Source organism: Nasonia vitripennis (genome assembly GCF_009193385.2).
Source record: "Nasonia vitripennis strain AsymCx chromosome 1 unlocalized genomic scaffold, Nvit_psr_1.1 chr1_random0009, whole genome shotgun sequence".
NCBI classification, from domain to species: domain Eukaryota; kingdom Metazoa; phylum Arthropoda; class Insecta; order Hymenoptera; family Pteromalidae; genus Nasonia; species Nasonia vitripennis.
In genome coordinates, this window is record NW_022279596.1 from 2014889 (window position 1) to 2038971 (window position 24083).

Below are 24083 nucleotides of genomic sequence, written 5' to 3' on the forward strand. Positions count from 1 at the left end.
ACAACATTTGCCTTTATTCTACCCGAATTGTCCACTAATCTCAGCTGGCTCTCAGTAACCAAGTTTCTAACTTGATTCATGCCTTTTTATTCAGTTATCACGCTCATCAATACGGGTTTGTTCAGTAAGTAAATTTTTTTAGGAAAGAATAAGTAGAATATCACGATATTAATACAGAAAGTAGTTCTGATCATGATTCATCAACATGATTTTGTTAAAAATATCTATAGTTTAGTTTTTGAGTTAAAATGGGTTAAAAAATTTGCACTTTTTGCTATAACAAACAGTAATTTAAACTCTCTGGGGTATGGAGATGAATAATTTTATTCTATTTGAGGTACGTATTCAGTGTGTTTCAGAAATAACATGAAAATGAACGATTTTTACGTTATATTGTGGGCTTTTACATTATTCAAATCACATGGAAAATAAAAGAATTTTTCCTTATTTCGCGGGAGGGGCTGTCCAAGGGAGGCATCGCGGGAGGGTGGCATGGCGGGGGGGGGGGGTGGTGCGGGAAGAGGGCAGCGAGGGGGGGTCTCAAACTTTTTTCAAATCACATGGAAAATGAAAGAATTGTTCCTTATTTTGCGGGGCGGGGCGCGTCGCGGCGAGTCACAAAGTTGTTGACGACTCGCGTATTATTATTTCATGATTGTAACTTCACGTTTATTTCGCGACTAGTAAATATAACCTTAGTCTTATTATTTTATGTGATTTGTCGTCATTTCTAAACCTCGCTCGCTTATTTCCGATCCCTGTCCCTTCCTGCGAATACCGCCGCCTCCGCGGGCGTTATTTATTAGTACTTATTTAACGCAGTTGAGCAGCCGAGCACGCGCCAGGCGGCGCGTAGACCCAGCAAAACAGAAGCAGCTGAAACAGCTGCATGCAACAGAGGTGTTTCGTGGGCGGAGAGGAGTCCTCCGCCACATCGAGGGAACGCGATCTAGTCGTTTAACGAGTTATTCGTTGATCGAATTTACACCCCGTTACAAACAACAATAAATCCTACTGAAGAACCTAGCAAACTAAATAAAACTAAAGACAACAAAAGATTACTGTTATCTGTGTCTCAATTCTGACGTTTTACTGCTATCATCTGCAGTTCATAATGTTTTTTTTTAGTTGTTTTCATTTTTCTTTTCTGTTAGGGATTTAAGATATCGTTATCATTTAAAATAAAAGTAAATATCGTTTTATGTATTACATTTTAGTACAGAATATCAATGTTATGATTGTTATAATCTCACATTGTACATTATACTATAAAAGTAAATAAAAAAAATGTTCAATTAATTTTATTTTATTGTTAAATTTTGTTAATATAATTAATACTGTCATCAAATAATTACAAAGAGTTCAAAAACATTTTTTAATATTCAAAATTTATTTCTTTTTTATTCTATAATTTCAAAGCCGGTCCTGTGTACTAGTAGCTATAACTACTTTTATAGAATAAAGGCCGTATTGTATATATTCATTTATACTTGACAATAATTAATGAAACGTTTATGAAGTCGTGCTTTTGATAAGTTAGAATTTATCAATCTAGCAATCTGATTGGAGCATTTCAAAAATGTTTCAGAAGAATTAACTACCATCGAGTGCACATCTAATATTTAACAGTATATTTAATAATGACATGTTAAATATTTAAATATCATCACAAATAAATTGTAAATCGCGAGCGAAGCGAGCGTTTTATGCTAGTTCGGAATTAAAATCATTTACTGTAAATAGAAAACTACGTATTCATGCAGTGTTATAAAGACAGTTTGCTTGCTATAAATTTTTCCATTTATAACGCCGCCTTGTGTTTCTGTGTACTTGACCGCTAACTCTTTATGGAATTCTAACATTTCTGCGTGCGCAAGTGTAAGTTGTATTGTGAACGAATCAATTATTGACTCAATTAAAGAACTTTCAATCTAAGATTTGTATAACAGTAAATCATTTGGCGACTTCCTACACCTCACTGCACTGACCTAATCGCGCTTCCCAAACAATAACTGAGAGGATGAGAAAAAAGCGGAGCGGCTTTGATCCTGATTCATACGAAAGTAAGTGTCAATTAATATTACTATAAGTCGATAACATATCCCTCTCTTTCTCTGATATTTATTTTTATTTTCGAATTATTAACATCCTGTTAGTTCCCCTTTCTTTAAAGTCAAGGACGTGACGACAAAGGGTTACGCCCTAACATTTTATTAGATTGCGAATCGGTTTAGTTGTTTCAAGAGAGTGCTCAGGCTGTTCCTTAGGATCGCAGGGACAACTTAGCACCGTCGGCACTTAGAATTCCTACTTATAATCTCCGTCGCCCTCCGTGCTCTCATATTTTAAATAACCGCGGAATGTCACTGTCCGATGAAGACCGCCGAGTCTAGGACAAAACATATGTAATCATAATGAAGATGAAGCGAAAAATTATTTTGTTTATCAAAGGGCTTATTTAACTTACAGTTTAAGTTATACAATGATCAATTAAGAACAATTGTAAAGTTATTTTTTATGTAACTTGTCATGCCCGTTTTATTTTGTTTATTGGTGAACAACTAAAATTTGCTTTTTTTATCTATTATAATGTTATATTCAATTTATTAATATTTTAACTTTACACATACATTATATTAGTACTTATAAAGAGGTTTGCAAAAGTTGAAAAACATTTTTTTTTTTAACTTATTGTTTCTACATATTTTCTATTTCTAAAAAAATAAAATTTTCATAACTTATGCACGATTTTTATAAAATTGGTTTCCATCCCGATAGAAAATAACCCAACAGTTAATTATGGTTGGCGAACGAACTTGCTAAAAACGTCACTTTGGCCAACAGTTTACCGATAAGAATTGATAAGTATTTCTACCAGGGCATCTTCATAAATCGGTACATTTGTATAAGAATTCTATTCTAATTTTTTCTTTAAAATTTATGAAATCATTGAAAGAATTGCCAAGTGTTTGCAGCTTGCAAAGTTTCTGTATATGTTTATAAATATACGTTAATGAATGTAGTGAAATCAGTTTTATATATGTCAAGCATCAAGCATTAAAGTTCCGCAGGTGAGATAAGATCAGCTAACTAGTGGTTATTAAAAAAAGGTTACAATATTCAAAAATATTATTTCAATGCACACTTGCCATCCCGTCGTCTTATAGTCTACGATGTATACTGACTGAAAACAATTTATTGATTACTTAACGATCATCCCCCACACAAATATGCACATTTATCGACTTTTTGATAACAAACAGAGAAATTCAATAAAACACTTCATCCATACGTAAAAGTTTATGGTAGACAAAGAATCGTAAAGCCAATATGTTTTGAAAATTGTAACCTTTTTTTTAATAACCACTATTCAGCTGATCTTATCTCACCTGCTGAACTTTAATGCTTGATGCTTGACATATATAAAACAGATTTCACTACATTCATTAACGTATATTTATAAACATATACAGAAACTTTGCAAGCTGCAAACACTTGGCAATTCTTTCAATGATTTCATAAATTTTAAAGAAGAAATTAGAATAGAATTCTTATACAAATGTACCGATTTATGAAGATGCCCTGGTAGAAATGCTTATCAATGCTTATCAGTAAACTGTTGGCCAAAGTGACGTTTTTAGCAGGTTCGTTCGCCAACCATAATTAACTGTTGGGTTATTTTCTACCAGGGTAAAAACCAAACTTGTAGTTGCCAACATTTTACCTTGTAAAAGATATTTTTTAAACCGATTTTATACCCGTTTAATGCGTTTAATTAAAGTTCAAAAGAAATTACCTCAACAGATAAACGACCTCTCAAGAGCCATATTATCCTGCGTATCTTGTCTTTGAGGACCTGCTGCTGTTGCTTTTGAGCAACGTTGATCATCTGAGACGTGAGGGTCTTGATGATGCTGGCGGACAGCAGCAGTAGGCTCGAATTTGTGGCCAGGTGTCACGGGTATGCTAAGCTCAAGCGGTGAGGTTGGTTGGACATTCGGCACTGCCGATTCATGGGGTCCGCGTCAGCTCTTCGTTGGCGTCTATCGCCTACTCCTTGTCCTCGAGCTTGATGAGACGTTCCGTCGCAAACTCGTTCTCGGGCTCTCGTTGTCTAACGCACCGTTTTCGGCTTAATGGTCTTGAGCGTGAAGTGTCGTTTGCTGGTCGTCGGAGCAGCTCCGGCAGTCGTCGTTGCGGCGCTCGCCAATTGTGGCGAACTCTGCTGCACTTATTTGTGAGGGCTAGCTGAGTTCGGGGGGTGGCCGTGATCGAGGTGGCGTCGCAGCCCGCTTATGTCGAGATTGAAACCGCCCAATAGACAGATTCGCGAAAGTTTATGCGCACCGTGCAGCTCCAAAACACCACTGTTTTAGGCTATTTTTATGTTTACACAAGGCCGGGCGTACTCTGCTGCTGCGTGTGCCTCTGTCCTTTCAGACAAACACTGATGCACGTTTGCAAACGATGCAAGAAAAACTAGATAAAGACAACTACATAACTTCTAGCTTGAAAAATCTAGTCCTCTTTTCTCAGAATCTTTGTGTAGATAGATGCTCACTACGTTCGGCTCTCTGCAACTGCGAACAGTTTCGTAAAAGGCAGCAACGCTTAGCGAACACCTCTCTCACTCTTTTACCATTAGAGTTGATTATAATTAATATGTTCTGAAGACATACGCGGCGTAGTATAGTATATTGCACTGATTGCTGAAGATAACCTTATGTAACCTATTATCTCATAACATATTCTTGTATTATTGTACTTAAAAAGATGTGAATCGCATGGCCAAAATTTTAAGAAATCATCGCAAATTAATTTTCAATCATAATTATTTTACTAAAAGATAAATTTTTTAAGCCAAATATCATGATTATTGGAAAGTTCTCATCAAAATATTCAAAATACATTACTTAAACATAAGCATCTAAGACATATCTGACAAGAAATCATTGGAGACAATAAAACGCATTTAGATTAAAAAGCAAATTCATTCAAAGTATAATAGGGTCGCGCTTCTCCCCGCTGGCAAACTGTATGAAAACCTTATACTTGCCATCGGGGCGCTACTGCGGCCCTTGATAATTTGTTTAGACATAAGGAAAAAAATGTTACATCATATTATATACTCTTTTTCAACTATATTTACAAATCAATGTCGTATTATCTACATTGATATAATATATCATTATGTCGAAACAAGTGTTTTATAAAGTTTATGTACACAAATAAGTTACTAATCGTCAACACCATAAGTAAAATGAAACGAGAATGGCAAGTTATGTAGTAAGTATCTTTGGAGTTGTTCCTTGATACTTTTTGTTTGCTGGTGGTATAGGTGACTTGGATGTTCGCTTTTTCATCACCTATGTGTGTGTTAATACAATAAAATTAAAACTTACCATATGTTAAGAAATTTTTCCCGAACCTTTCTTTTAATGCTGTCACTTTTACGACGATACTGCAATCTACGACAAGCCTCAGAGGATATCGGCTCTGGTAGTTGTTTACAAAAACCTATAAAATTGTAATCAGAAAATTTAGTAAATTGTATAAGAACGGATAAGTATAGAAAAATGAGAAAAACTGCTGCAAAATGAATTAGCAGTATGCTTTCTCGATGAAATACTTATTAGAAAATGTAGATTTTTAAGTACTGCAACTACACGAAGTTAACGTGTTTGTACGTATTAACAACGAATATAGACCTAGTATAGAAGAACCATCACGGGTTATAAAGGGGGGACAGAATCTTGGGTAACAGGCGGTTAGTTCTGTTACCCATCCGTTTGGCGCCGACACATATTATTTTCCCGCGACTCAGCGCGCATGCGCTAGCTCGTATTTGAAGATATGTGTTTTTATGTATTTTTTACAATAAAAAATTATATAAACAATACAAAAATGATTATTTAATGTTTCTATATACCCCTTATGCCCCTAACAACTATTAGTTGGTAAGATAAAATTTTCTCTTAAGATAATAAACACGAAAACACAGCACGTACCAGTTTCCCGCTCGATCTTGCTATGTAAATAGCGCGAAGAGCTTATAATCAATGCTATATGCAGCGACGAGTTGCTCGCAGTTTCTAAACATTTATTTTGCATAAAATTGTGTCTAGTTTTTATAAATAATAATAGTGCGATTTAGTTTAACAATCTGTGAGATTGTATTTATACCTGTGCTGTTCTCAAACGGTGAAAAAACTGTTTGGGGGTTATCATCATGCCACCTCCACGAACCAGATGTGTTTACAGCGACTGCGAGAGTTCAAAGGCGAAAAATCCTGGACTGACTTTTCACCGATTTCCCATGGATGAGATACGGTAAGTTTTTTAACTAGACAATCGTTGTTACTTACGTCAACAAATACAATAAAAAAGATAGTAACGGAACGTTATATATATATATATATATATATATATATATATATATATAAACTGCTTTCATTTCAGTTAGACCAAACTGAATTACAGAATTTTGCGGAAACTTTATTTCATGTTTAGATTAATCCCAGGTAAAAGTTGAATGAAATGTTTGTTAAAACATATCTAAAAAAAGAATTATTTTCTGAATTTCGTTTTTGCATGGCGTTGGTGCTTTTGAAAATTGTTTCACCGAGTGATTGATTTTTATTTTACACTGGATTAATTACGGTTATCTATTTTTTTTATAAAATATTAAATATTATTACGTAACACTGATTTCGTTTTTCTTTTGAGGCAATGCATGTTGGTATTTACTGTCATTTTTTAAAATAAATTACACCTTTTTTGCACATCACTGTTTCCAGTTATATTTAATAGCAATTTTTATAGTACAATTTATTTAATTATATATTATTATTATAAACAGATCATTTTTTGCTATAGCTTAATTAAATATAAATTTAAAATAAAAATAAATTTTGTACCCCCTCCAATGAATATGTACCTTTTTCACATTTAAAAATATACAATGAATTAGTGGTCGAGCGGTTAAAGGAGATCTCGTATATTTTGCTACATTTAAAGATCGTGAGTTCGAATCCACCCCATTTTTTTTTTTTTTTTTTTTTTTTATATAATTAATGATTACAAGATATTTTAATTATTATTGTTGTATTTTTTAGTGAAAAAGGTGCATTTATTAATTGGTATAGTGTTATTAATAGTAGTAATATCTTTATTTCTTGTACAGATTTTACATCTGTTTACATTTCTTAGATAATTACATTTCTTATAGTCTTATTAATATTTTAAGCGCGTGATGTGTGATTATTTATTTATAGTTTGGGATTGTTTCTTGAAGATTGGTTTTTTGACTATGTATTCTATCATTTTTTGGTTATTTATTAGCAAATGATTTATTGCACAAACGTAAAATGAAACGTCCACTACGAATGTATTTTTTTGTTAATCAATATAAAAAAGTCACGTACTTTTTTATTTTAACTACCTTGTTGGCAAAAAATTTAACTATCTATATAAACAAATTTTATTTATTTATTTATTCCACTAGTATACATTTACTTTACAATTAAGCAAACCCACAGAGAGAAATGAATCTCTGTACGTGGATCGGTCTAACAGAACTTAAAACTATCGTATAAAACTATTAACAAACTTAATTAGTATTAAATTACCGCTCATACATTAATTAAAATTAGATAATACATTACAAGGATAGTGTCTAGACTCATATTACTGAATTCTATAATTGTGCTCATGAAGTAAATTATTAAATAGTTTAACAGACATTATTGGTCTATTGTTAAACCCTATCGTTTTATACAGTTTCGGTAGGACCAACTTCTTATTTCTAGTTTTACTATTAGAGTTGATATACATTACTGACTCGTACGCAAATATTTAAGTTGAGTGGTTTTACATTATCGTAACAATATCCTAATTTTGTAGACGGTCGGAATGGATTCTTCGATCTGGAAATTTCAGTCTGATTGACTTGACAACGCAGCAGCTAGACAATAAGCGCATTTGCTCTCTGCATTTTGCAGTAGACGATGTCGCATATATAGATCAGGCAGGTACGCGAAAATTAAAAAATTCTGCAGTTCCAAAAAAATATCTGTCGGATGCAGTTTTAGAAGACTCTCAAGAAGTTGATGAACATGTCACTCATGAGGTGGATTTGCCTATTAATGATGGATTATCTCATGATAATTTAAATTTTGATTCGACAACATTAATTAATCTAGAGCCGGCGTTAATCGATTTAAATGAGCCATCATGTTCTACTTCATTAGCTAAGCACAAAGTAGATTCCGTTAACACCGATGACAATTCTTTTCACACCACTAAAACATCCACGTTTGAAAACTCATTAAAAAAATTGAAAGAACAAGTAGCTTCATTAACTAAACAATTACTTAAAAAATATGAAAAGTGTAAAAAATCCATCGACTTGTATAAAAAAGCCGCTATTACTCAACAACAAAAATATAAAAGTAAAATCACTAATTTGCAAACATCTTTAAAAAATAAAAACAAAAAGATCGCGAACTTGAATAAAAAAGTTTTAAAAATTAAAGAAAATGATGATATTATTAAAGACTATCAAAAGTTGAATAAAAAACAATTAGATTTTTTTAAAATGCAGGCGAACCATGTAAAAGGAAAGAAAGCTTGGTCAGACGATGAAAAACAATTTGCTTTACAGTTGTTTTATACATCTCCTAAAGCTTATTGTTTTTTACGTGAGAAACAAAAATTTGCTTTGCCTTCTGTAACTAGTATTAGAAGATGGGTTAATGAAATAGATTTAGCTCCGGGAAAATCGGAAAATTTATCTCAATTATTAAAAGCTAAAGGCGAATCGATGTCACTTAAAGAGCGCGAATGTGTTTTAATGTGGGATGAGATGAGTATTAAGAAATGGTTAGAGTACAATTCGAAAAAAGATTACGTAGAAGGATTTATGGATTTAGGTGAACACGGTCGTAGTGCTGAAGCGGGTAATCATGTTTTAGTTTTTATGATAAGGGGAAGACAGTACGATTGGAGACAACCTATCGTTTATTATATTTCGCATAACGCCGTTAGCGGTACTCAACTTTCTACAATTATTTTGGATGTATTGGATTTTGTAGAAAAAAACAGGTTTTAAAGTAAAATCAATGGTTTGCAATGGGGGTGCTCCAAATCGATCTGCTGTGAATATTTTAAAAATGACTAAAGAGAAACCTTTTATTATGCGATATGAACGTAGAATTTTTTTTAATTACGATGCTCCTCATCTACTTAAATGTCTTCGTAATAATTTTAGAACTCACGAAATGATAGTTGACGATAGTAAAGTTTCTTGGAGCGTTTTAAGAGAATTACACGCTAGAGAACAAAATTGTATTTCAAAATCCGCGCCTAAATTAACTCAAAAACATTTGGATCCTAGTGCATTTGAATTGATGAATGTTAGCTTAGCCGCTCAAATTTTTAGTAATACAATTTCATCGGCTGTGTTGACCGCTTCTTTTGTTACAGAAGGCAAATTAAATAATCCTTGCAGTGTTGCCACGGGTAATTTTATTAAAAAAGTTAATGATCTGTTTGATTGTTTGAATAGTAGAAGCCCTAAAGATAAAAATCCATTACGCCGTCCTCTGGCAAATCAAAACAATAATGTTGTTGAGTATTTAGCTAATAGTTTAGAGTTCATAAAAACTTGGAATTGCGAAGATTTAAAAAATAATCCCCCATGCTTTGATGGTTTTTATTTAACAGTTAATAGTATTCTTTTGCAATGGGAGGATATGAAAAAAGACGGTGGATTTTATCTTTTGACAACTCGATTAAATCAAGATCCGCTTGAAAATTTGTTCGCGGTTTTAAGATCTCGTGCGGGTCACTGCCAAAATCCGACGGCAATGCAATTGAGGCATAATTTGCAATATACCGTGTCCGCGAATATAAGATCAGCATCTAAGTCAACTAATTGTGAGTCTGATAGAACAGTACCGTTACTAGCAACAGATAATATCGAAAAAAATGATGGATTTACAGAAGCTCTTGATAATGCTTTTAACGACATTGCGACTAACGATAACATGCTTTCAACTAGTAATGATATTTTAGATACTCAAGAAATCAATGTACGTGAGAGTGAAGAAGGTGATGAGTTAATCAGTAAAGATAATGAATCTGACACTGATTGCGAATCATCTCCAGAACTCGATGATCATATTGACTTACCTGATGATGAAATATTGTCTAAAGATATGCATAATCTAGTAGAAAATTTAAATGATCCGATTATTAGTTCACACAGTAGCTTAGAGAATCTTGCAGAGAAACGCGATAGCATTTTAGATAAAGTCAACGTTAATGAATCAACATCACTTTATGATTGTTCGGTTAAATATGTAGCGGGTTATATACTTTCTAAATGTTTTGCAAAATTTGAATGTTCAGACTGTAAATCTATCTTCACAAGAGACAATAAAAATTTTGAAAAAAATAACGATTTTTTAATTTTTTTTAAAGCATACAAAGTTTTTAATAGTAATAATCAATTAGGTAATCTTTGTGTTCCTTCAGATTTTTTTAATGACGTTATAAGCATAGCTTACGTTACTTTTAATTATCATTTTGAAACTATTTGTCACGAAAAAAGTCTTGCTGAAAAATTAATAAAATTTATAACATTAGAGGTCGATATATTTTATCCAGAATTTTTTAGCATCGACGAGCCATGTAAATCGCATCGAAAACGTATTGTAGCTTTTTTTTTAAGGGTACATATTTTTTACAAATTAAAATGGATGAACTGGGACGCGCGTGATTCTAAATCTCGAAAACGTACTGTTGCTGGTAACAAGCCGAACGCCAAACTGCAGAAGTTAAGTCACCAATAAGCTCATTTCGAGAATATAAAAGTATTTTTCACATTTATTTTAAAATGTAAATTTAAACTTTTTTACTGTAATTTCTACATTAACATTTATATCTCGAAGATAATCAAAGTGCTTATTTGCTTATTGTGTTGTATCAGCCAAGTATATTTTTTATGTTTTGTTTCTAGTGGAAATCTTATGAATTTGCGATAAACGGTAATGTTTTTTACAATAAAATAAGCACTGCTTTTATTTATTTATTTATTTATTAAATCAGTATAATTAGATTGTACATTTTTCAATTATATATAGTTAGATTCACTTTTACTTATCTATTTCTTAAATATAATCCTCTCAATTTATTTTCAAGCATGTTTAGTACATTTTCAATTAATGCAATAAGTAATTTTTTTATATTTCCTATAAAGTTTATTGTGGTATTAGTGCATATAAAGTTTATTGTGATATAATTGCATGGATTTTAGATTATATATATATATATAGTAGATTTTGTATTCTCTGTATACTTTATATTGCCATCAAGACGCTACCGCGCCCCTTGATACTATATTATTTTAAATGTTTTCAAACTAATATTAACAAAGAGCGAGTTCTTTTTGTACTTAAAGAAAGAGAAGGTAAAGTATTTCACGTTTTAATGTTTTAAAAATTCGTTATTATAAATATTAGAGCAAATACGAGAAATAAATAAAAAAATAGAGAAAAAAAAAAGTTGACCATGAGATTCGAATCCCAGCATAAGAATTGCTAGCGCAACGCCTTAACCATACGGCTACCGACGACGTTACTGTTGTAAGATCGAAAGTCGCACATGATCATCGCCCCCCTTTGGGGTTTAAGTTTAAGCTTAAGTTTAAGTTTAAGCTTAAGTTTAAGCTTAAGTTTATTTTATTATAATTTCAACTTTAGTTTAAGCTTTAATTTAAGTTTTAGTTTGACACTTATTACGTATATATGCTAATCTTCAAAGCGTCTATTGACATTATTCTACGATATCACTTTAAATTTAATTCATTATGCAAAATATTTATACGAGCTTTTTTCTTATATATTTTTATTGTATTTACTAATTGCAATTAATGTAACTACAGATATTTACTATTTTCTGATGCGAAGTTCATGAAATTATGCAATCATACATTTACTAGATATTTACGTTTTAACAACAATTAAATAAAAATCGGGTTGAGGGGTATTACCAGCTTTATTTTATGTAAAAATCTTTTAGATATTAAGCTAGTTACAAGCTCGGCCAAGTTTATCGCGCCATTAGTGCGAGAGAGATAGCATGATAGAAATTAGCAATAGGTGCCATCTCGCGGAGATGATGAAACTACAGATCTCGGATCCATCGCCCCCATTAGCATGGTGCTTCTATACAGGTCTATATTCGTTGGTATTAAGTAGGGATGACTTGAATTGTCTGTGACACGGCAACTACGCTCTTTTTTTTTAATATTATAGAAAAGTAAAATTCGATTTTTTTTGTAAATAATAAATAAGTAATGCAAATACATGAAAATCAACGCTTTGACCTAAAAAGCGGCCCTGAAGTAAGTTTATTCTGACCGGCCTGAATAAAGCAATCTCAATAATATATTGTGTACCAAGGGCGTAAAGTGGGCTTTTTACGAATACTGCAACCACACAAGGCCAAAAAGTCCACTTACTCCTTGGTGCACACCATATTTTTTATAATGCATGTAATGATTTCTGCGTTCACACACACAAACACACACACACACACACACACGCACACACACACACATATATATATATTTGATGATAACTATTGACCATTTTCATTAAAATATTTTAGCGGTCGTTTTCCATTTTTTTGCCTGCATATGCGAAAAGTATTTTTACAAAAGTAATTTCGAATAGCGGGCGTAAAAGTACTTTTTACTCGCTACGCTCGTGCGCTAACCCCACGGTGCAAATAAGGACTACTTTAGTCACGAATAGGCGAGACTTGCGGACTTTAGCAGTCTGTGCTATAAAATTTTATACGATACTCTTGACTTAAATGGTTCAGTTTTACACGGTGCTTAGCGCCCTCGCTACAGTGAGGTGCTAACTGCACCGACTAAAAAAGAACAATTTAAGTCACACGTATCGTAATGTACTATTTTGTAAGTAAATAAAATTTTTTCATAAATTTAAAAATGTATCATCGAATAACTTTTACTAACAAATTTTCGAAATAACAGTCTCAAAACATTTTTTGCATACATTAAGTATAAAAAATCACCACCGTTTGTCATGCATGGAAAGAAAAAAAGAACAAATGTGTTTTTCGATTTTTCTACATATTGCACACAAACAATGGGTTCTTATCTTAATAATACATCATGCCTATTACAGGGAAAGAACAATCAACGCAATATAAGTAAATTTCACCAGAATCTGATATATTTTATCAAGAATAATATAATTTTACGAACCTTTTACGAATATGACTACTATTATTCATTGTAATGCTTTAGTTTTATTTAGTAAACAAATCATGACATGTCCTTTTTTCAATTTACATCTTTATAAAGTCACGATTTGCAAGCGTAAAAAATTTTAATATTCATGTCGGTATATAAGGATTTTAAATTAAGATACACTTCACAAAAGAAGTAAGATAATAAACGTAGCTTTATTATAGCTTAGAAGAACAAAAGGGCTTAAACGCGTGACGTGAGCGGAAAGGGTGTTGCTGTCTTGAGGACCTGGCAAGCAGTGAGGTGGAGGGCGCCGCCAAGCTCAGCGGCGGGTAACGTGATTGAGACGGCTTAACATCTTGGAGCGCTGTGGCGCCATCGGACAGGGTTCGCTGTCGCGTGATATCGCCAATATTCCAACACACCCTCCCGATTTCACTCGACATCGTAAAGTTTTTCTTTGGACCTGTTAATTGCCGTCTTCCATTGCGCTTCTGCTCACGATTGTTACTGTGAAGTTATTCTGTAACATGAAAACTATGTTAATTTCCTAGCAACAATTTAGTTAGTCTATTATCATCAGAGGGCAAAGGCTTAGTTAAAATATCTGCTCTTTGCTCCTTTGATTCTATCCATTCTATTTTTACATAGCCGTTTTGAGCGCACTCCTTAACGTAGTCCTCATGTACCTCCGTCATATGCCTGAGTTTATTACTTCCATCCATCTTTGTGCAAGCTACTGCTGCTTTGTTATCGCACCATAAGATGATTGGAAAGTACATCATATCTGGAATTACTTTTAAGGGGACAGAACACCTTTAATCTTTGAGAAAATCGATTTTTTTATTGCTTATTTTGGCAGGAAATTATCCGTAGAACACGCTCCTGAAACCCGTTTCTCAAGAAAAAAAAAAAAATTCCTGCAAAGTTATAAGCAAAATACTAAAACAAAATTCTTATCGTTTTTTCGTGAAATTGCGTATTTTTCATGTTTTATCTAATACAACTAATAATTTTAATTTTAAGTTTTATAAATTCAACCAAACCACATTGGAGATGGATACTGCAAAGTGTACTAGACTGTAAGAAAGAGTAAGCCTTATGGCGAAGAATTTGTTGTGGAGAAGGAGTGCATCCAACATGTGCAGAAGAGGATGGGTACTCGCCTCCAAAACATAGTGAAGTCTTTCTCTAAGAAGAAGCTTCCAGATAATAAGCCTATTGGCGGAAGAGGAAGGCTCACTGCAAAAGTGATTGACAAGTTGTCGACTTTCTATGGCAAAGCTATTAGAAGTCATCCAGATTCCATTGACAATCTGTATAATGCAATCTGGGCAACTTTCATTCACATGCAGTCAACTGACGCAAAGCCCATGCATCAGTTATGCCCATCAGGACGCGACAGTTAGTGCAGGTGGCAAGCAGTCAAAGCCGCTAAAAACCTCAGAAACTTTAGCCACAATAACAGCCTTCCGACTCTGATTATGGATGCAGTGAGGCTAATTGAAGAAGATTTGTCAAAGCCAGAATTACTAGAAAGATGTCTTGGAGTTTTTACACAAAACTCTAATGAGGGTTTTAATGATTGTGTATGGAGATTAGTCCTCAAGACATCATTCAGTGGTTTGACAGTCTTCAAAATTGGTGTAAATGCAGCGTAACCATGTTTAATGATGGTCGTTCTGGTTTACTTAAGAACTTAACAATCTCAATCACACTTTTAATTTTGAAAAATACCACATTAAAGACACAGAGATTAATTTAAATAAAATACTAGTTTCCGAAATGCTACACATACACCCGCAAGAAAACGGTATTAATATGAAGGAAGACTCTCAAAATTTAAATACAGTATACACACACCTTATACACTAGCTGAAAACAAAACAAACATAAGCCAGGCTCTGACGTCAATAGCGGAAAAAATTATGAACACGGCCGCTCGACTCTCTTCTCACTGCTCCACGCTATATAAACACGACGAAAATCTCGACTCGCGCAAATTATAATCGAAAAGCTGAGAGAGAAACGCTGTTCACCTACGTTCCCCCCGCCGCGCTGCGGAGAATAATTGTAAGTTCTATTCTTCACACTGTACATATATTGTTATACAACAAGTTTTTAATAAAATTTGTTCACTTCAGTCTCCTGATAAGGGCGGTATTATCCGTCGGAACGTTGAGAAGAAAAGAGAAAATATCTTAAAGTTCTTTCTCTCCTTTCTCACCACACAACCTGGCTCGGGAAGACCGATAGGGACGAACCAATATTTATTATCAAGGATAAAGTAACCTTTTTATCACATTTTTATGAAAATTCATGAAATGCCTTATTTTGTTTGCAGGTTAGAAAAGCCGTAAAGAGCTTAAAGGTTTTAGTAAATATACCTCATAATTGCTAAGAGTCAAGGTCTGTGTGTGTGGAACATAGAAAACTTGGTCCCAAAGGATTTAGTAAGCACTAATTTAAGTTACACTTTCAACAATTTTCATAAACTTTAAAGCAGATTTTCTCTAAATGTTGTTTTTACTGATTTCAGCTCACTGTTCGTAGGATTCTAAGTAAACAAATGGTTCTTTCGGGCTCAAACTCAAAAAGGATACTTTGTACACGTGTAGTTTTGGTATGAATGCAGGGATTTTAATTTGAATGTTTAGACAATGTTTTGCACACAAACAGGTGCCAGAATAAGCGAAAAAAATCAGTTTTTTCATTGCCAAATCATTGACACCTTTCCTTCATTTCAGTCCTCTGTACGTTAATTGCCAACTCGCAGAGTAGGCAATGTATTTAAATAACCTAGTGACCATTTTTCATTTGTTTTCGGTCGGATTCTGCTGACTGGTTGTTACCTGTATATTTCGTTCCTGCAATATTTCGTTAACGTACAACAGCATTATTATTATTATACGACTGATTATACGCAAATACACATGGATCTCTATTGTTTGCTAGGAAGCCTAGTTGCTTAGCAAACTCCGAGAAATGCACATTTCAATTCTTTGGACTTGTTTTCAACTCATACAAGGATTTATGTAGCTTCCAAACTTTTGTTTGTCTTTGATTTTCATAATCTTCGAAACCATCTGGTATTTCCAGAAATATTTATTTCTTTATTGCGCTGTGAAGAAATGCTGCTTTAACATTCAGTTGCCACAATTCATAGTCATGTTTGTTTGCCATGGCTAGGACTGCTCTTACAAGTGCATGTTGTGATACTAGTGCGTATGTTTCGCAGAGATCGTAGAGGTTCGAGTCTTTAAAACCTCTTATGACGAGCTGCTGCCCATCAGAGCCCTAGCTTGCCTTTGCCCATCGGCATTGGTCCATTTATCGCTCAGTTGCGTGTTGAGCCAGTCTTTAATTGCTCTGTTAACCTCGCAGGTTGGGACAGCGACTGCGCACCTTCTTGCACGAATGCCGTCCGCGCCCCTACCCGCTAACCTGTCCGCCTTTTCGTTACCTACCACACCGGAGTACCTCGGTACCCACACCAGTCTCACCGCGTTGTGTTCTGCCAGTGATTCCAGCGCCTGTCTGCACCTTAGTACCTCTTTTGAGGAGATATTGATACTGTCCAGCGCCATGAGAGCTGCCCTACTAACCGAGCAGAAGCTTACAGTTCTTTGCCCTATGCCTCTCTCCAACAGCCATTTAGCAGCTTTTGTAATGGCTCTGATTTCTGCCTGGAACACCGTAGTATAGCGGTCGAGCGAGCACACAATTTCTTCTGTGTCACCCTTTTCCCAGGCACCTGCTCCTACACCGTTCTCATTTTTTGAGCCATCTGTATACCACACCACACTGTTTTTGAGAAGTTCATGTGAACCCGTCTTCCATTCTTCCCTTTCTGAGATTATGATCGAGAACGGCTTAGAGAAATAAATTCTTTCGGTCATTCTGTTACAGCCTCTTTCTTCCATTAGCGGCATTACTTGTTCCAGAAGTGCCGCATCCCTGAAAACCGAGTAGCTCCTTGATTCCGCCATTCTGCAGAACGTCCTGCACGCAATTGCCCTTATTACCTTGCCTAATGGAGGGAGTTCCAACAGTCTTTCCATAGCGACCGTAGGTATCGTTCGCATGGATCCCGCGATTCCTCCCATGACCAATCTTTGCACCCTGTCTAGTGCCCTTGTGTGAGTTTTCAACTCACACTTATGGCCCCATACCAGTGTTCCATAGGTGAGTCTTGGTTTTATGATTGCGTCATATAGCCATCTAACTTTATCCGGTTCTAGACCCCAGGTATTTCCAAAAGCCCTCCCGCAGGCCCAGAAAGTGCCTATCGCTTTCTCGCATTTGTCTTTGATATGTTTCCCCCAGTTGAGTTTGGCATCAAGTGTGACTCCCAGGTATTTGACCTCCTTTACCAATTTCAGGGGAACTCCATGGAGTTGGAGCCCTTCCATCGGCTTGGTTTTATACTTGTTCGTACACAGCATGACACTGACTTTGTTAGGGTTAACTCCCAGTTTTATTTTATTACACCATTTCTCCACCAGGCCCAGTGCGAACTGCATTAGACCTGCTAGCACGTCCTCGTCATCCCCCCTAATCAGGATGACGATGTCGTCTGCATATGCCAGTGCGTTTATTCCAGTCTCGTTCAGGATGCAGAGCAAGCTGTCCACCACCAGGCACCAAAGTGTCGGTGACAGTACCCCTCCTTGTGGGCATCCCTTCCTCACCACTCCTTTGCAAGAGTACGCTCCCCAGGCAGCCACTATCGTCCTGGTCCTCAGCATATCGCTGATCTACCTGGCGACAGTTGCTGGTATTGCGTGCTCCTCCATACCTGCTGAAATCACCTCGCCGGTCGTGTAATTGAAAGCCCCTTCGATGTCTAGGAAAGCCAGCAATACCGAACCCCTGTTTTTCATGCCCTTTTGAATGAAGCTGACCGCGTCCACTAACGCTGTGTCCACAGACTTTCCTGTCTGGTAGGCATGCTGCTTGCTGTGCAGCGGCGCTTCTACAAGTGATGATTCCTTAATGTATCTGTCAACCAGCCTTTCCAGGGTTTTGAGTAAAAACGAGGTCATGCTGATTGGCCTGATGTCCTTTGCGACCGCGTGATGTGTCTTACCTGGTTTCGGTATTGTCGAGATACACACATGTATTGTTCACACAGCTGTATTGAAATGAGTTTAGAGTTCGTCATATGATCGGTTGCGCCCGTATCTACAATAAACTTTAGGTCGTAGTACCATACTCATTCAGACTCACATACATGCTTACCGAATCGGTGATTGTATTACCATTCGCTGGCTTTGGTGATCAAAAGACAGATCATTTCAACGGCGATCTGGACGTTTGGTGCTAGTATAGTGGGGAAAAAAAATTATGCAGAAAGAAACAGTCTGTAAGGTATTTAATCTCCAACAATGTCATGGACGTGTGCAACGCACGGCTAAAAAAATCAGATGACCGCAAAAGACAATAATATTAATAATGATATTAAAATGTCTAAAGAAGGTCCGCGTCTCTTAGAATGTTCGAGATTGTTCGTTTTTGTTAATAGTTTATTCAAGGTCTCTAGATATGCAGTGAAGTGAATTGCAGTCAGAAAGGTGCTGATTTTAATGCTCCCAGAAACACCAGGGAGCTCTATTAGAATTATCGCGTACTTTAGTCGTACTTCAGTGACCTCTTATATTTTATATAATATATGATTAACCGCGAACGATTAGTTTAAATCATTTGAATTTTCCTTTGTTTCGTGTACGCAGAGAGGTGATTAAACAAGCACGTGAAAAATCTTGTCATTAGTAAACATATTAAATTATTATCGAGCGTTCAAGTCAGATCGATATTATTGCGAAACGCGTTATGTCTATTAAGAAGACTGGAGTAATGCGTATTTACTAGGGAGTATATAGAGATAATTCGATATTTTAATACTGTCCCGTACGCATATAATGACAGCAGTATTTTAATATTAAGATTTGTTCGACTTTTATAATTCTTTTTAAGATCAACAAATAATCTATACGCCTCAAATACTTTAGGACAGTTCGAAATAAACTAATGTACACAGTTTACTTCGAATGCCAGCTGAACTTACTAGTACATTAGCTATAACCGATATGAATGGAAAAAATACGCTTGATAAAAAAAGGGAGATTGAATTTACTCTCTCTTTCACTCTCCTGCAATATCTAATGCAGTCCGGGTGATTAAGCCCTTTACAGCTCGGTTCGACATTTGTAGGTAAGTCTTTCGCTCCGCTCGAGCGTCGTTCGGTCCGATCGAGCGTCGTTTGTTCCAATCAAGCATTCTTCGGTGCGATCGAACTTTCTTTGGAAGCGTTCGAGCAGTCCGTGTAAACATCGAAACGGCTCGATCAACTCTGAGCGCTTCGGAAGAGTTCTGATCGATTCCGATCGCTTCGGAAGAGTTCTGATCGACTCCGATCCACCCTGAACGACCCCGAATCACCCCGATTGACCCTCAACGACTCCGGATCACCCCGATCGACTCTCAACGACCCCGGATCACCCCGATTGACCCTCAACGACTCCGGATCACCCCGATCGACTCTCAACGACCCCGGATCACCCCGAACGACCCTGATCGACTACGATCAACACGAAATAATTCCGATCGACTACGATCAACACGAGATAATTCCGATCGACTACGATCAGCACGAAATAATTCCGATCGACTACGTACAAACCGTATATTCATGTGAATACTCGTACAATCGCGTGCTTCTCCGTTTTTTAGTTGTTGTAGGTACCCGGCGATTTCGTCGTAGAAAATGGACTAGAGAATACGTAGAATTTTTAAATTCGAATAAATATACAGGTTTGTACGTAGTCGATCGGAATTATTTTGTGTTGATCGTAGTCGATCGGAATTATTTCGGGCTGATCGTAGTAAGTTATATATTGTTTAATTTTGACATCAAACTTTTCTTATAAAATAAATCAAGACAGAACATATTGCACATTTTGTCATAAGGTACTTGGCACACTACTTAAACTATAGACCTGTGAGTCTGCGGCTTCGTTATGCTTTTAACTCCGATTTAGAGATCGAGATGTATATACACAGTACGACTCTACGGCAAGAGGCGAAGCGAAGCACACCGATATGCACGCACACATTGCAGTCCTACAGCGGAAGCACAAAGCTAAGCGAAGCACACCGATATGCACGCACACATCTCGGCTCCACGGCGGGAACACAGCAGACGCAAGTAGGGAGAAAAAAAAGAGGCCTACTGTACATCATGGACCGCGCATACCCGAAAGCGATACACGTGCAATGAAGAGAGGCTGCGGAGCGCGCAACGCTATCGGCAAGTTACACATAAGTCACGCGCGCTGGAAGCTCGACGAGCCGCCAAAGAGGACACCGCACAAGTCGGCTCAAAATGTACAGAGGAAGCTTCTATGAGTCTGCAGATAAAGAAGGTAAATCAGAGGCGAGTTTGACAGGAGAAGAGCACGAGGGGACTCGATGTACTAGAGAAGAGAATTTTTACTCTGATTTTCTGATTGGCCCTCTCTACAACGTCACATGCGTAAAAAGCTCCAAATAAGGCAAGAAGCTGCATCTAGGCCTCCTAATTGGCCAAACACCCACCCCGCCGAGGAGACGAAAATCGGAGATCGTCTCTCCTACGAGAGCATAAAAGAGCCCAGCAACAGGTCCTCACATCGTCAGTCTGCTTCAAAAATCGTTGCCACGCGAAAGCTCTGCCCAAGCCCGGTCCGGTATAACATCTTGGAACTTAAAATACGGGACTTAGGAAAATTCAGATCCGGGACTTATAATATGTCAACTAGCAAAAAGACTTCGAAAACTTCTATAGTTTAAATTTGAATAATTCGCAGTCGTAGAACGTTTACATTGTGGTTCCTTGTTTTCGATAAATAATTCAAAAGTTTTTGATAGGTGCGAGCGAGCGTTATCTAAATTCTGTGGCAAATAGAATAAACTGCATTAAAATTTAAATCGCGAGTGAATAATTAAGCCGAAAGCTCCTGATTCCTGTCGCCCCGTTTAAATCGAAACCATCCGCTTCGGAAGCTGAGCCAAAGCCGCTGAGAGGACTTGTTGGAAGCAGAGCAGGCCCGTCGCAGAGACAAAGGAAAAGGTAAGTGATTTTAATTAAATAGGCTGCATGCCTCTATCGCGGACTTCTCTTTTTCTCTCTCATAATTAGAGACTGAATTAGCCCACCATATTCGCGATGACGACATTACAATTAGAGTAACGTCCTTACCACAAATTTCTCGGAAGTTTGCGGAATCAACGTTAAAGAGTTTAACTAATATCAGTGCGTGTAACGAAAACAGTGCAATTTCGAAAAATTTGTAGGTAAGTCTTTCGCTCCGCTCGAGCGTCGTTCGGTCCGATCGAGCGTCGTTTGTTCCAATCAAGCATTCTTCGGTGCGATCGAACTTTCTTTGGAAGCGTTCGAGCAGTCCGTGTAAACATCGAAACGGCTCGATCAACTCTGAGCGCTTCGGAAGAGTTCTGATCGATTCCGATCGCTTCGGAAGAGTTCTGATCGACTCCGATCCACCCTGAACGACCCCGAATCACCCCGATCGACTCTCAACGACCCCGGATCACCCTGAACGACCCTGATCGACTACGATCAACACGAAATAATTCCGATCGACTACGATCAACACGAGATAATTCCGATCGACTACGATCAGCACGAAATAATTCCGATCGACTACGTACAAACCGTATATTCATGTGAATACTCGTACAATCGCGTGCTTCTCCGTTTTTTAGTTGTTGTAGGTACCCGGCGATTTCGTCGTAGAAAATGGACTAGAGAATACGTAGAATTTTTAAATTCGAATAAATATACAGGTTTGTACGTAGTCGATCGGAATTATTTTGTGTTGATCGTAGTCGATCGGAATTATTTCGGGCTGATCGTAGTAAGTTATATATTGTTTAATTTTGACATCAAACTTTTCTTATAAAATAAATCAAGACAGAACATATTGCACATTTTGTCATAAGGTACTTGGCACACTACTTAAACTATAGACCTGTGAGTCTGCGGCTTCGTTATGCTTTTAACTCCGATTTAGAGATCGAGATGTATATACACAGTACGACTCTACGGCAAGAGGCGAAGCGAAGCACACCGATATGCACGCACACATTGCAGTCCTACAGCGGAAGCACAAAGCTAAGCGAAGCACACCGATATGCACGCACACATCTCGGCTCCACGGCGGGAACACAGCAGACGCAAGTAGGGAGAAAAAAAAAGAGGCCTACTGTACATCATGGACCGCGCATACCCGAAAGCGATACACGTGCAATGAAGAGAGGCTGCGGAGCGCGCAACGCTATCGGCAAGTTACACATAAGTCACGCGCGCTGGAAGCTCGACGAGCCGCCAAAGAGGACACCGCACAAGTCGGCTCAAAATGTACAGAGGAAGCTTCTATGAGTCTGCAGATAAAGAAGGTAAATCAGAGGCGAGTTTGACAGGAGAAGAGCACGAGGGGACTCGATGTACTAGAGAAGAGAATTTTTACTCTGATTTTCTGATTGGCCCTCTCTACAACGTCACATGCGTAAAAAGCTCCAAATAAGGCAAGAAGCTGCATCTAGGCCTCCTAATTGGCCAAACACCCACCCCGCCGAGGAGACGAAAATCGGAGATCGTCTCTCCTACGAGAGCATAAAAGAGCCCAGCAACAGGTCCTCACATCGTCAGTCTGCTTCAAAAATCGTTGCCACGCGAAAGCTCTGCCCAAGCCCGGTCCGGTATAACATCTTGGAACTTAAAATACGGGACTTAGGAAAATTCAGATCCGGGACTTATAATATGTCAACTAGCAAAAAGACTTCGAAAACTTCTATAGTTTAAATTTGAATAATTCGCAGTCGTAGAACGTTTACATTGTGGTTCCTTGTTTTCGATAAATAATTCAAAAGTTTTTGATAGGTGCGAGCGAGCGTTATCTAAATTCTGTGGCAAATAGAATAAACTGCATTAAAATTTAAATCGCGAGTGAATAATTAAGCCGAAAGCTCCTGATTCCTGTCGCCCCGTTTAAATCGAAACCATCCGCTTCGGAAGCTGAGCCAAAGCCGCTGAGAGGACTTGTTGGAAGCAGAGCAGGCCCGTCGCAGAGACAAAGGAAAAGGTAAGTGATTTTAATTAAATAGGCTGCATGCCTCTATCGCGGACTTCTCTTTTTCTCTCTCATAATTAGAGACTGAATTAGCCCACCATATTCGCGATGACGACATTACAATTAGAGTAACGTCCTTACCACAAATTTCTCGGAAGTTTGCGGAATCAACGTTAAAGAGTTTAACTAATATCAGTGCGTGTAACGAAAACAGTGCAATTTCGAAAAATTTGTAGGTAAGTCTTTCGCTCCGCTCGAGCGTCGTTCGGTCCGATCGAGCGTCGTTTGTTCCAATCAAGCATTCTTCGGTGCGATCGAACTTTCTTTGGAAGCGTTCGAGCAGTCCGTGTAAACATCGAAACGGCTCGATCAACTCTGAGCGCTTCGGAAGAGTTCTGATCGATTCCGATCGCTTCGGAAGAGTTCTGATCGACTCCGATCCACCCTGAACGACCCCGAATCACCCCGATCGACTCTCAACGACCCCGGATCACCCTGAACGACCCTGATCGACTACGATCAACACGAAATAATTCCGATCGACTACGATCAACACGAGATAATTCCGATCGACTACGATCAGCACGAAATAATTCCGATCGACTACGTACAAACCGTATATTCATGTGAATACTCGTACAATCGCGTGCTTCTCCGTTTTTTAGTTGTTG

At 37.0% G+C, this 24083-nt stretch overlaps 1 protein-coding gene across 14 annotated transcripts in view; it reads right to left on the minus strand.

Moving 5' to 3' along the window:
• Positions 1–24083, minus strand: part of LOC100116395 (high affinity cGMP-specific 3',5'-cyclic phosphodiesterase 9A) — an 815596-nt gene that overhangs the window by 421893 nt on the left and 369620 nt on the right. For all 14 annotated transcript variants that reach the window (XR_004228117.2, XM_032601371.1, XM_031933029.2 and 11 more), the window contains one exon: positions 5403–5517. Coding sequence is in view for 13 of the 14 variants with exons in the window: in XM_032601371.1 (XP_032457262.1) it covers positions 5403–5517 (115 nt within the window). In the remaining variant the exon portion in view is untranslated. The remainder of the gene's footprint in view (positions 1–5402; positions 5518–24083) is intronic.